Raw genomic sequence first — 12,646 nt, forward strand, 5'->3', positions numbered from 1 at the left:
ACACACTCACAGCCCCTGCCATTCCCGCACAGCTACCGGCCGGGCTTCCCGGGTCCCCAGGGTGCGCTTACTACCCAGAGCGCGGACAGCATCACCAGACCGCGGTCCTCGACCCTGAAGCCGAGCGAGGCCCCCGCGGTCCAGCGCCACCCCAGACAAGAGCCCAGGCACCCCACAAGAGACCCCAGCTGATTTCTCAGGTCTGTGCCAACCTAAAAACATCTGGACAGAGGCACAAGACGCTCCCCTCCCTCCCCCACTGCTTTCTGGCAGGACGTCTGGAGCTATTGTGGCCGTTTCTTGTGGCTTAAAGAAGGAGCTTTCCGGTCCCCAGGGACACTGAACTCCCGTCCTTACCTACCACCAAGACCTCCTTTCTCTCCTTTTCATAGCAAGGCCGTTATCCTCAAAAATGAAATCAACTTAGGGTCTTTTAAAGCTCCCCTGATGAAGGCTCTGGTCCAACCTCCCCCTCCTTTGGATTGACCGGAGACGCTGGAAAAGCGCCTGGCGTGGGGCTGAGCTGACAAACGGGAAGCATCTATGGGGGAGGGGAGGACAGGCCCTGGGGCTGGGGAAACTCTGCCAAAGTCCCAAATCTTTGTTCAAGCTGTTGTTTGGTTACTCTTCTGAATCTTAAATCCCTCTAGCGTTTTCTTTTTCGCCCCCAGAGAGTTCAAACTGCTCCTCAGGACGTTTTATCCTTTGCCCAAGGGCTGCCAGACGGACATTCGCATCTCCAGTGAGGAAGGTGAGCATGGATAAAGGAACAGAGGGACTTGATGAAAGGCAGTCCCCTGTGGTCAGCAAGAATAGTTCCCCTGTTCGTTCCCCTGAAAGTCCAGCATTTTTCTTTGGGAGCAGTCTGCCCGTCGCCACAGTCTTGAGCCATCACAAAAGATGTTACCAGGATGTAGCTAAATTAATTCCTAAACACCAGTTTGGAGTGGAGAAGTGTGCCAGTTAAAAGGCCAATGCAATGCTTCCATCTGTAATAAAGGTCATTATTCCATTTGATAATCAAAACTCTTTCAAACCAGCATTAGGAAAACAAAACTGACTGGCAGTAATGACCATGTGCGTCTCGCCAGCATGCTTTCAGAGCGTGATGAAGCCAATAAGGCGATCAGACGCTAAGAATGCCTCCCAGTCTCAATATTTTCATCCAGAAAATATCTTGATAATATCCATTTGGCTGAAAAAGATCCTCCTTTCCCTGTAAACAAAACAGCAGGCCGTGAGCGATTTCAGCCCATTCTACTTGCCTTTTCCTCGTAGTTCCCTGGGGTTCAATTGCTTTGGCCAGCATCTCCTTATAGATTGGGGATTTTAAGTAGCGAGCGTAAGAGTCCTGGCAGGAACAAGAGAAAAACGAGAATTATAAGAAGGAAAGGGTCCAGTCAAAAGAATACACTTGCCTTTTTCCCAGCCTCCTCCCAGCAGCGAGACGGGAGTTGAGAGGATTTGTTTCCTTGTGCTCAAGGCATTCAGATCTGCATCTAAAGCCACGGTTCCCAAGTGTGGCCCCCAGGCCGGCGGCATCCATTTCACCCGATCACTCACAGTGCTGTGCTGATGCACTCGGTCGTGTCCGACTCTTTGCGACCCGTGGACGGTAGCCCACCAGGCTCCTCTGTCCATGGCATTCTCCAGGCAAGAATACTAGAGTGGGTTGCCATTTCCTTCTCCAGGGGATCTTCTTGACCCAGGGATCAAACCTGGGTTTCCTGCACTGCAGGCAGGTTCTTTACCGTCTGAGCCACCAGGGAAGCCCGGATTCCTTTGTGTGGCTATTTCCTGGGACCCCGGGCAGGTTCAGAGAAGTCACTCCTGAATGCTCCCTCACCCAAACCAACTGCAAACGTCAGTCCCAACAAACACAGGAGAAAGCCCAGAGCGACAACTGGGGGGACGTCTCAGCAACCAATGGGGAATTGATTTTAATTTCTTGAAATGGTACCATTCTAAAAACTAAGCAGTGACAGCAAAAGTCCTGAGAACTGTGGGCAGAAGAACTAACGGACAGATGGCCAAACAGTCACGGGAAAAGATGCTCAACATCACTAATTACCAGAGCAATGCAAAGCAAAACCCCAATGCGGTGCCACTTCACACCCGTCAGAACGGCCATCATGAAGAAGTCTGCAAGCAAAAACCGCTGGAGAGGATGTGGAGAGAAGGGAACCCTCCCGCACGCGCGGTGGGAATGGAAGTTGGTGCGTCACTATGTCAGGACAACCCTTCAACTGCAGAGTGAGAAGCCCTGAGAGGGCTTGAGCCTCAGCAGCTGCTCCTCCCTGGCCAGAGGGCTCGGGAGCACAGGGAGGGGCCAGCCCTGCTGCAGGTGGAAGACACAGCTGACAGATCTGCACCCAACAGCAGCAAGGCCACGACCACACATGCCCCCTTCCCCCGCATCCGGGGACCCAGAGACGGGAGGACTTCCTGGCCGTGACCACACACGCCCCCTTCCCCGCATCCGGGGACCCAGAGACGGGAGGACTTCCGGCCGTGACCACACATGCCCCCTTCCCCCGCATCCGGGGACCCAGAGACGGGAGGACTTCCTGGCGCTCTCAGCCAACCTGCCTACCTTCTTCATGAGCATGTAGATGTGGGTCTGCGCCGCGTCCAGCACGTAGCGGTGGGGGTGCTTCAGCCCCTTGACCGTGATGTCCATGGTCTTGCCGTCTATGTTTATCCACCGTCTCGCCCCGGGGGCCAGGAAAAGCCTGAGACCGGGAGAAGAATGTTAGCCAAAGTAGCCAGACCAGAAGTTCCCCGGTGGTGGTCCCGTGGTGAAGACTCCCTACTTCTACTGCTGCTGCCGCTGCTAAGTTGCTTCAGTTGTGTCCGACTCTGTGCGACCGCATAGACGGCAGAGGGTGTGAATTCCATCCCTGGTCAGGGAACTAAGATCCTACAGGCTGTGTAGTGCGGCCAAAACTAAATTTAAAATGAAAGTAGCCAAACCAAGTCAGTGAATGGAACCTTCCCAGCTGCTCGGGAGAGAGGGGCTGGCAGACATAACTCACCCCTCACCGACCCTGGGGTGAAAGGGGTCCTTTTCCAGAATACTCAAGCATCTGAATAGGTTGTCAAGCAACATTTCCTAGAAGCAAGAAGACTTCCCTGCCAGCACTGGGAATGTGAAATATGCTTAACTTGGGAATTCCCAACCTCTTAGAGAGCAAACAGTGGGTGGGGTGACCCCCAGCCCCCCAGAGCAGGGGTGAGGCGTCCACACACGAGGCGCACTGACGGCCCGACACGGGGCGTGTGGGGCCTCCGTCCAGTGTGACCTCGGGTGCAGGGCAGGGACTAGCCGGGTGGGTGGCCTCTGCACCCGCACGGCTCGTGCTCACTTGTAAATCTCCTCTGCCTTCTCCTTGACTTTGGACTGATCGCCGTACTTCAGGTCCTCACAGGCTTCCCAGAAGCCCAGGTTCTCCCCTGCGAGGGGCAGACGGTAGACGCCGTGGACACCCAGACGGGAAGCCGGATGGGAGGCGGAGGAGGGAAAGAAGAGAAGCGGTCAGTGGGCATGGATCCCGCCCTGGGCCACGAGCGCGGGGGTGGAGGTGGGACCGCAGGCTCCTGGGTGCTCCGGCCAGGGCCCGGGAGAGGGCATGAGGCCAGGGAGCATGCCGACGGTGCCTCCTTGGTGCACAGAGACCCCGCCTCTGAGAGCCCTTGCAGCGCGCGTTCCCGCCAGAGCCCCTCACAGATGCTCTGCTGAAGCCGCAGCCCTAAAGGACTGACCCTCCGGGAAGGCCTGGCCGCGGGGGACTAAATGCAGGGCCGCCTGAGCCAGAGACCCTGCCCCTCTGGGCCCAGAAGGAAAGCCGGGCGTCACCCTCCTGTGTCCTTCCAGCTCGACGCTCTCCACCCGGTGCCCCCGCACCCAGGAGTGTGACACCGGGTGCATCTCCCCAGGTGGCAGTTTCACCTGAGAAAATAAAGGAGGTCACAGCAGTGGGAAAGCAGGAGCCTGCGTCTGTGTGTGTGGACATGGGTGTGCGCGCGTGGGGGGGGGGGGGTGAGTCATGGAATACCACCACGTAGGGAAATGTACCACCCCATCCCTCTGCTCCATTTCCTCGTTCCCTGGAAGCCTCCCGGGCATTTCAGACCAGAGAAGCCTGTAGGAGCCTAAGCGAGTTGACTCTGTCCCCTAATTCTATAGAATTAGAATTCTATAGAATTCTATAGAATTATACCCTTCCTCTTTGGCATAAAATCCAGGGAGCCCTTAGGACCAAGACCACCCGCAGGAGCAGACAGGCCAGGATGCTCTTGAGTGACAGCCACTGGCCTTACATCAAGGGCCCTGGAGACCACCTTGCCCACAGCAAAAGAGAGTTCATTGCTTAGGAGTAAAATTAAACGCACAATTGTTCACAAAAGTCAAAAGGTGGAAACCACCCAAATGTTCGCCAGCACAAGAGCAGACAAACATGTGTGATGCGCATGCGCAATGAGCGCCACTCATCCCAGAGAGGGAGGGGATCCTGGCACAGGTCACAACGGGGTGAACCCTGAAGGAAGTGAGCGCCACTCACCCCAGAGAGGGAGGGATCCTGGCACAGGTCACAACGGGGTGAACCCTGAAGGAAGTGAGCGCCACTCACCCCAGAGAGGGAGGGATCCTGGCACAGGTCACAACGGGGTGAAGCCTGAAGGAAGCGGTGCCAAGTGAAACCAGCCAGACACAAAGGAACAAATACCGTAGATTCCATGTATACGAGGCCCCCGAGCACTTGGGCCCAGAGGAAGCAGAACGGCTTCCAGGGGATGGGAGTTCGTGTTTATAGGTGACATTTTCAGTTTGGAAAGATTAAAAGGCTCTGGAGATGGATGGTGGTGAGAGTGTCACTGAACTCGACACTGAGAATGGTAACAATGGCAAGCCTTATGAATATTTTACCAGTGTAAATACATGAGCACACAGAAGTGTGTACACGGATGTTCACAGCAGTACTACTCTAAACAGCCAAACAGCGGAAACGACCCAAGTGTCTACCACCTGAGGCTGGGCACACAAAGCCATGTGCCTGCACAGAACGGAACGCTGCTGGTGTTCAGTCGCTCAGTCGCGTCCGACTCCTTTGCAACCCCACGGACGGTAGCCCACCAGGCTCCTCTGTCCATGGGATGTTCCAGGCAAGAATACTAGATGGAGTTCATGGCCATATCCTTCTTCAGGGGATCTTCTGACCCAGGGATCAAACCCATGTCTCCTGTATTGGCAGGCAGATTTTTGCTGCTGAGCCACCAAGGAAGCCTGAATGGAATACTATTTGGCCATTAAAAAGGATGAAGCATTATTACATGCTCCAACACGGAAAGACTTTCAAAATACTATCCTGAGTGAAAGAAGACAGCAAGCCACATATTGTATGATTCCATGTATAGAAAATGTCCCAAACAGGCAAATCCATGAAAATAGAAAGAAAATCAACGGTTGCCCAGGACTGGGGCAGGGGGCTGTGGGGAGAGAGGCAGACAGAGGAATAGGGAACGACTCCATGGGTTGGGGTTCCTTTTTGAGGGCGCTGACAACGTTCTAGAGTTAACACGGTGGTGGCTGTTGTGCAACTTTGTGAGTCTAATACAGAGCACTGACCTGCACACTTTAAAAGGGCAGGTGGATTATATGGTCCGAATTTACAACATGTGCAGCATATCTCAATTTTTAAAATTTTAATGAAATGGACTGATTACTTGTTCTGCCTGTACCAGAAGCCGTGGCAATGTCATCCAGAGATCATCAATAGCGCTCTTTTTCAAAATAACAGCCAGGGAATCATAGAGATGAATTCTCATGGATGCCAAGTAAGGAGTGGGTGGGATAAACTCAGGGTGTGGCTCGTCAGGGGGCCACTAGATGGCGCTCAGCCCACTTCCTCCCCCGGTGCTTCTGGCCTAAAGCAGCCCTCTCCCCATCTCTGGGTTTATTACATCCTGGCAGTCAGGCTTAGTCAGAAAAAAGGCTTTTCCAGAATCCCTATTAGAACGTAAGTTGCCACACCAGGCAAGCAAACAGGCTCATGGCACGTCCCGGGGGTAGTTTCGGGTGCAACTCACAGGCCAGCGGGTCTCGGGAAGCAAGGGAGGGGCATGGGTGCCCCGGGGCTGGGGGCCTGGCGGGAAAGCCAGGATTTCAGGTCAGGCGGTGAAGCCCACGGAATGCTCCACCCGCGGGACGTGGCCCCAGCCTGGCCTCCGCTTTTCCCAGTGCCTCCCTGCACGTCGTGTCTATGAGGCTGCAGGGCCCCCAGGGCCGGGACATGAAGCGCGGGCCCACCAGTGGTCCCCAGCCTTTCACTACCAGGGACCCATTTCATGGAAGACAGCTTTTTCATGGACTGGGGGCAGGAGGGGGAGGGACGCTTTCAGGACGAGTCAAGGGTGTACTTTATGTCCACGGACTTCCCCAGCGACTCAGATGGTAAAGGATCCACCTGCAATGCAGGAGATGTAGGTTCCATCTCTGGGCCAGGAAGATCCCCAGGAGAAAGAAATGGCAACCCACTCCAGTATTCTCGCCTGGAGAATTCCATGGACAGAAGACCCTGGTGGGCTACAGTCCACGGGTCGCAAAGAGTCGGACACGACTGAGTGACCAACACTTTCCCTTTACGTCTGTTGTTACTATGTCAGCTCCACCTCAGGTCATCAGGCGTTAGACCCCCCAGCAGCCCCCCCCACTCCACTGAAGCTGCACCTTCTAAGGAAGCAGACTGGGAGCTGAGATGTGGTCCTTGATTGGGGCCAAACGTTACAGTCACTCGGGGAGTTACCAAAACTTAAGAGCGTCCACCCCACACCAACTGGAAAGGACCCACTGGGGACGGGGTCCTGGCGAACTGAATCGGCAGCCAGGGCACCCCGCGCTGAAGAAAGCCAGGTGCGTGGCAGCGGCAGACTTGGGAGCTCGTGGCTGGGTGACCCTGGGGCTCAGGGTGAGCAGGTGCCAGCAGCCAAAGGGGACGGGGTGCTGGGGAAGAGAGTCACAGCTCACACAGCTTCTGTGAGCAAGGCGACCCCCCTACCAGGGAGCCCAAGAAGGGGGCAAGTCCGGAAAGCTCCCACCAAGAGTTGGCCGGAGCAGAGCCCTGAACACACCTGCCAGCATCCTCCGGCCCCAGGCTAGACGTCCAGGAGTGTCTCCAAAAGCAAATGCTTCTATTAAGAAAAAAAAAATCAAAGACCCACCACTGAACTCCTTCCTGAGAAAGTGCTGGAAGCTCTGCCGACCCTTGGGGTCCCGGATCAGCTCGCTGAAGTTGAAGGCCCAGCGCTCCACCCGCATCTTGGTTGGGATGTCCACCCTGCAAGGACCACCGCGTGTAAGTGCTCCAGACACCTGGGCTGTGCCAGGTGGTGACCTGCGTGGGGCGAGGGGCTTCGGCCCCACTAACCTCCACGCGTCCCCTCCCCCATCCCTGCACAGACAAGCCAAGTAACCCCCTGCTCAGAAAATGCAGCCTCAGACACGTCCCCTGGGCCTGGGGTCGGGAGCTGGCGGCCCGGGCGGGGCTGTGGGGGGGACGCCCTGCTAACCCTCCAGGACACAGGGACACGCACAGCCCCTCCAAGGCCTATGGAGGTGAGGGCCGGCCGCCACACCAGGCCCAAATTCAGGGGGGCCTCTCTTATCCAAATCAGGCCATCCTAAAGGAATCAACCCTGAATGTTCACTGGGAGGACTGATGCTGAAGCTGAAGCTCCAATACTTTGGCCACCTGATGCGAAGAACTCACTCCTTGGAAAAGACCCTGAAGCTGGGAAAGATTGAAGGCAGGAGAAGAAGGGGACAACAGAGGATGAGATGGTTGGATGGCATCACTGACTCGATGGATATGAGTTTGAACAAGCTCCGGGAGATGGAGGGCAGGGAAGCCTGGCGTGCTGCGTCCATGGGGTCTCAGAGTCGGACACGACTGAGCGACTGAACCCCAACAACTCTTAATTCGATACACTGTGAGAGACACACAGGCTGAAGGAAACCATCCTTATAACCAGATGGCTCCAGAGTCCTGGGCCCTGCAGCTGACCCCCAACTCCCACAGGCACCCTCCTTGACCCATCAGCTGACCACAGGGCTACATGGAGGAGGGGAAAGGGCACCCCCCCAGGCCTGCTCACCAGGTTGGGTCTGAGCCCGGGGTGCTCCGCAGGCCTCAGGAGGCGGTGGCCGTGTTGCCGACCTGCCGGTGGTTTGCACCCACGCCCCGACCCTGCCCTCCTCCCTCTCCTCCCCCTCCCCTTCTTTCTTCTTGTGTCAGCTTGGCTTTCTCGTCTGTAGTTCAGCCTTTGCCTTCTCTTCCAAACAGCAGAATTATGCAGCAACAACCCCTCAAATTTCACAAACAGCGAAGGAATGAGTGGTGTAATTCCCCAAGGCAGGTTAAGGGCTCTGCCTTCCCAGAACTTATTTTTACTCTAATTAGAAATCGAGAATGGAAAGCCATAGAGATGACTGTTTTCTTTTCAAAAACAATCTCTGTATGTTAAAACAGAGTTACCCTTTGACCCAGCAGCTCCATTCCTAGGCACACACCCCGAGAAATGAAAAATACATGTCCACAGGAAAACGAGCCCATGAATGTTCACAGCAGCAGATTCGCAACCACTAGGAGGCAGAGACGACCTGAATGTCCGCCAGCTGATGAACGGATAAACAAGATGTGGTCTACCCATAAAATTATATTTTTCATACATAATTTGAAATTGAGTACTAATATCTGCTTCAACATGGATAAACTTTGAAGGCATCATGCTAAGGGAAAAAAGCTAATCACAAAAGATCTCATATTGTACGATTCCATTTATATGAACACCCAGAAGAGGCAAACCTGGAGAGACAGGTAGTTTAGTGGCTGAGGAGGGCTGGAGGGGTTTAGGGGATGGGGACTTGGGGTGATAGCTAAAGGGTGTGTGCGTTAGTCACTCAGTCTTGTCTGACTCTCTGCGGCCCCATGGACGGTAGCCTGCCAGGCTCCTCTGTCCATAGGATCCTCCAGGCAAGAAGACTGGAGTGGATTGCCATTTCCTTCTCAGGGGATCTTCCCAACCCAGGGATCAAACCTGGGTCTCCTGCATTGCAGGTGGAATCTAAAGGGTAGGGGGTTTCTTACTGGGGTGATATTTTAAAAATTGACCTGTGGCAGTTGCATGAGTCTATGAATATAGTCAAAATCATTGAAACGTACACTTTAAGTGGGTGAATTCTATGACATGAAAATTATACCGCGAAAAGTTTCTTTTAAAAGAACACAGATATCTCGAATACGTACAGTTTGGCATTTAAATCCCAGAACTGGGTGTCGTCCGTTATCCACGGATTGCTGGGGAGGCAGCCTGACATGATGGCATCATTGGATGAAAACTGCTCACTATACTTAACAATCCTCAAAAGCAAAAAATAAATAAAAAAGAAGTGATTTCCTGGAAGTTCAACACCCCAGAGACCAAATAAATCAACACTCAGGTCGGTTGACCAGCCTGCCCTCCTTCAACTCTGTCCGTGTGGTTACACACTCATCACGTCTTCTCAGAAAAACACTAACAGCTGTCAGGATTGGCAGGTGCTTAACAAGACCGGTCCCATTCTCGTCGTGAAACGGAACGGCGTCTCCAAATCCGGTTCCTCTGTGACTTCTCTGTGCTTGGTTCATAAAACACGGCCTCTTCACCCTTGATCGTGGGTCTTCACAATGCAAAGCTGATTCTGCACGCATTCAAACAGGGGTCTCGGCACCATCTTGGAAGCATGAGGTCCGTGGAGACTCAGGGAGGCTCTGTCACCACCCTGGGGCCCACCCTCTGTCAAAGGTGCCGGCGTTTGGGAATTCAGACCCATTATTCAACACTGTGGTCTCCCCGAGACAAAAGCAGGCAAGCGCTAATCCCTTCTAGCTGGGTTAGACCTCCTGAACCAACACGTGTCCTGGTGTCCGCTAGTTTGGGAAAAAAATCTGCCAGGTCCTCACCCTAAGGGTGGGCATTACATCCATAATATACACACGAGGTGCCTGCCACGAAGGCTGCCCACCGCCACTAGGGACTGCGGAGCAGGACCCGTGCCCCAGAGACACGGCAGAGCCCCCCGTCCTCAGTCCCGGGTGGAACTCAAGGCCCCGGGCTCCACTTCTCACAAGACCTTCTTATTCCCAACAGACCTTCACCATGGAACAGCGGGAAGAAAGGAGGAAAAACAGGTGCCCACAGGTCCAGACACTAATGGTGTCGAAATAATGGTAATGAGGCTCCGAGACAGTGAGTCTAAAAGCATCCAACAGCCTTTGAGCCTCGTCTAATGGACTGTCCGTTTGGTTTCATAACTGACTTTCTGGAACAGGTCAGAGTAGTAATGCCCTCTGGGAGACTGGATCAAGACAGCTTGAATGTTTGAGAAATCAAACATTAATTTCCAGTTTCTCCCAACTGGATTTTAATCAAAGGTTAACAACGGATGTTTATTAGTACCACTGAACCATACCATCTAGCTCGTGAACGCTTCCCACTTTCCCATCCACAGACTGTCCAGTGCCTCACCCCTCTCTGATTATTCCTCACCCGACCCAGAGACCAACCCAACTTAATCCCCGTGAGACTGCTTTTGTCCCTTTAAGTCCTTGGGAATCTCAAGCCAACCACGACTTGTCAAGTCCTCCTTGAGGCAGAAGTTCTCCTGCCTGATGACCTGCTGTGCCAACCTCAGCAAGAGCAACAGGTTAGAGACCTACCCTCCAAGAGACACGGACGACTTCACCGTGGACCTCATCAAGGCCTGTCGGTAATACATGATCTGGAAAAGACACAGTGGTTAGACCGCCCCGCCTGGGGTGTCGCCAACACCAATGCCTACATGCGACTCTGAACCAGAAGCTGCTTCCCCATCAAAGCACCCCACCCTGCCCCCTCAAGCCGGCCCCCCAGGACCCCAGGGCTCAGGTCTGTAGCACACAGAGGACCCCAACTCCAAATAAGCAGCCTTAACTCATTGTGTGTTCATCTCGGAAAAGACACCACCTGGGAAAAATCAAAGTTCTAAACCGAGACAAAGGCTCAGCATTTCCCCAGTCGCCTCTGATGCACAGAAGCAGATCTAACCTCACGGCCATCATGACCCAGGCCTCTGTCCTGGGCCCTGGATAGAAGATCTGCCCGGGCGGTTAGCTCGTCACCCCAGACAGACGCTGAGCTCCTCTGACTGTGAGTGGGATCCAGGGTGCGGGAGCCACCCTACGCCCCGCAGATCCGCGCCTTCAGAGGGTGCTTCATGTCCCGCATAGCAGCTCACCCCAGGCACATCTTACAAGAGAGGCTTTGGCGTCTGTGCCGTCCGTTACTTTGTAGACAACTGTCTGAACCCTACACCTGGTTTTCATTTCATCGCTGAGTGCAAAGCAGGAAGCCAAAGCACATATAATTTGTTAGAGGATTAAAAATCAAACTTCCCTGAAACTGGGAGGCTAATTACCTCTTTCCTGACAGAAACCACGGTCTGTTTCTGTAAAAACAAAGAAGCAAAAACCATTAAACAGACGTCATGAAATCATTAGAGTCCAAATAGCCATTTGAAACATAAAAACCCTTCCCCAAGAGAACACTGCCCTTTTTTTTTTTTTTTTTTTTTTTTTACTTAAAAGACAGAATTTCCCCATTACTTGTTCCACCCTATTCTGCACAACTACTGGAGAATTAGATCAGCTGAGAGGTTTGCTGACAGAAGGGGCTACTTTGCCACTATAACTTTATCCTGCTCTCCTAAAAGCCAAGATGAACTGAAGACCAAGTTCACCTTGGGTTTTTTCAGGACTGCTCCCAATCCACCATGGCGCCCACATAACATCCACTGGGGGAACTAGCCACTTGACCAGTACTCGATGTTTCAGGGAAAAGCCACGCCACCGAAAATAAAGCACACACTTCAAAGACTCGAGAGCAGCCTCCGCTGCAAGCTGAGCCCCAGAGTGGAGCCGTAACGTGGACACTTTCACCTCGGGCTCCCTCCTCGGTCTGGACTTTCACAGCAGAGGAAGGGCGACTCGGAGAGGAGCCCCGTGTCTAGGATCCTGGAAGCTCCCGGAAACCACTCAGACCTGCCTCCTCCTGAACCTTCCTACTATTTAACACGCGCCCCTGGTACCACTTGTCTGCCCCATCCAACTCTGGGAGGCTGGTTACAGCTGGTGCTTCCCAAACCAGTTTTCCGAGGTCTGCTTGTGTCAAGGACCGCCTGGTGTGACTCTTACGCGTCAAGCTGAGCATCATTCCTGGCGGCTAACACCCGTGCTGCTGAGTCCCACCGGGTTTGCGTCCCTGGAAAAGTCCAAGGACGACACGATCTCCTTTAGCCAGCTAGTGAAGTAAGTCCTGGGCCAGAGCCCAGTGACAAGGAATGAAGGAGGGTCTGATCTGGAACGTCATATGTGAGTTTCCTTTCTACTTTGCGTCATTTTTTAACTTTGCATCATAAATTGTTTTTATGTGATTGCTTTTCTCAGCTGGGGGCGGGAAGCTAGGACAAGTGATCTCAGAAAGGTGACGTGTGACTTCCCTGGTGGTTCAGGGGTTAAGAATCCAGCTTCCAGTGCAGGGGACGTGGCTTCGAGCCCTGCTCAGGGAACTGAGA

General features: G+C 53.7%; 1 protein-coding gene across 1 annotated transcript in view; it reads right to left on the reverse strand.

Moving 5' to 3' along the window:
* The window catches only part of RGS9 (regulator of G protein signaling 9), a 53,565-nt gene that overhangs the window by 11,203 nt on the left and 29,716 nt on the right, over window positions 1-12,646 (reverse strand). The window contains exons 10-16 of the mRNA XM_055574960.1: window positions 11,492-11,521; window positions 10,755-10,816; window positions 9,303-9,416; window positions 7,219-7,334; window positions 3,366-3,453; window positions 2,594-2,732; window positions 1,266-1,351 (exon numbers count right to left, since the gene is read on the reverse strand). Coding sequence (XP_055430935.1) covers window positions 1,266-1,351; window positions 2,594-2,732; window positions 3,366-3,453; window positions 7,219-7,334; window positions 9,303-9,416; window positions 10,755-10,816; window positions 11,492-11,521 — 635 coding nt within the window. The remainder of the gene's footprint in view (window positions 1-1,265; window positions 1,352-2,593; window positions 2,733-3,365; window positions 3,454-7,218; window positions 7,335-9,302; window positions 9,417-10,754; window positions 10,817-11,491; window positions 11,522-12,646) is intronic.

The sequence above is a fragment of the Bubalus kerabau genome, chromosome 4, assembly GCF_029407905.1.
Source record: "Bubalus kerabau isolate K-KA32 ecotype Philippines breed swamp buffalo chromosome 4, PCC_UOA_SB_1v2, whole genome shotgun sequence".
Lineage (NCBI taxonomy): Eukaryota > Metazoa > Chordata > Mammalia > Artiodactyla > Bovidae > Bubalus > Bubalus kerabau.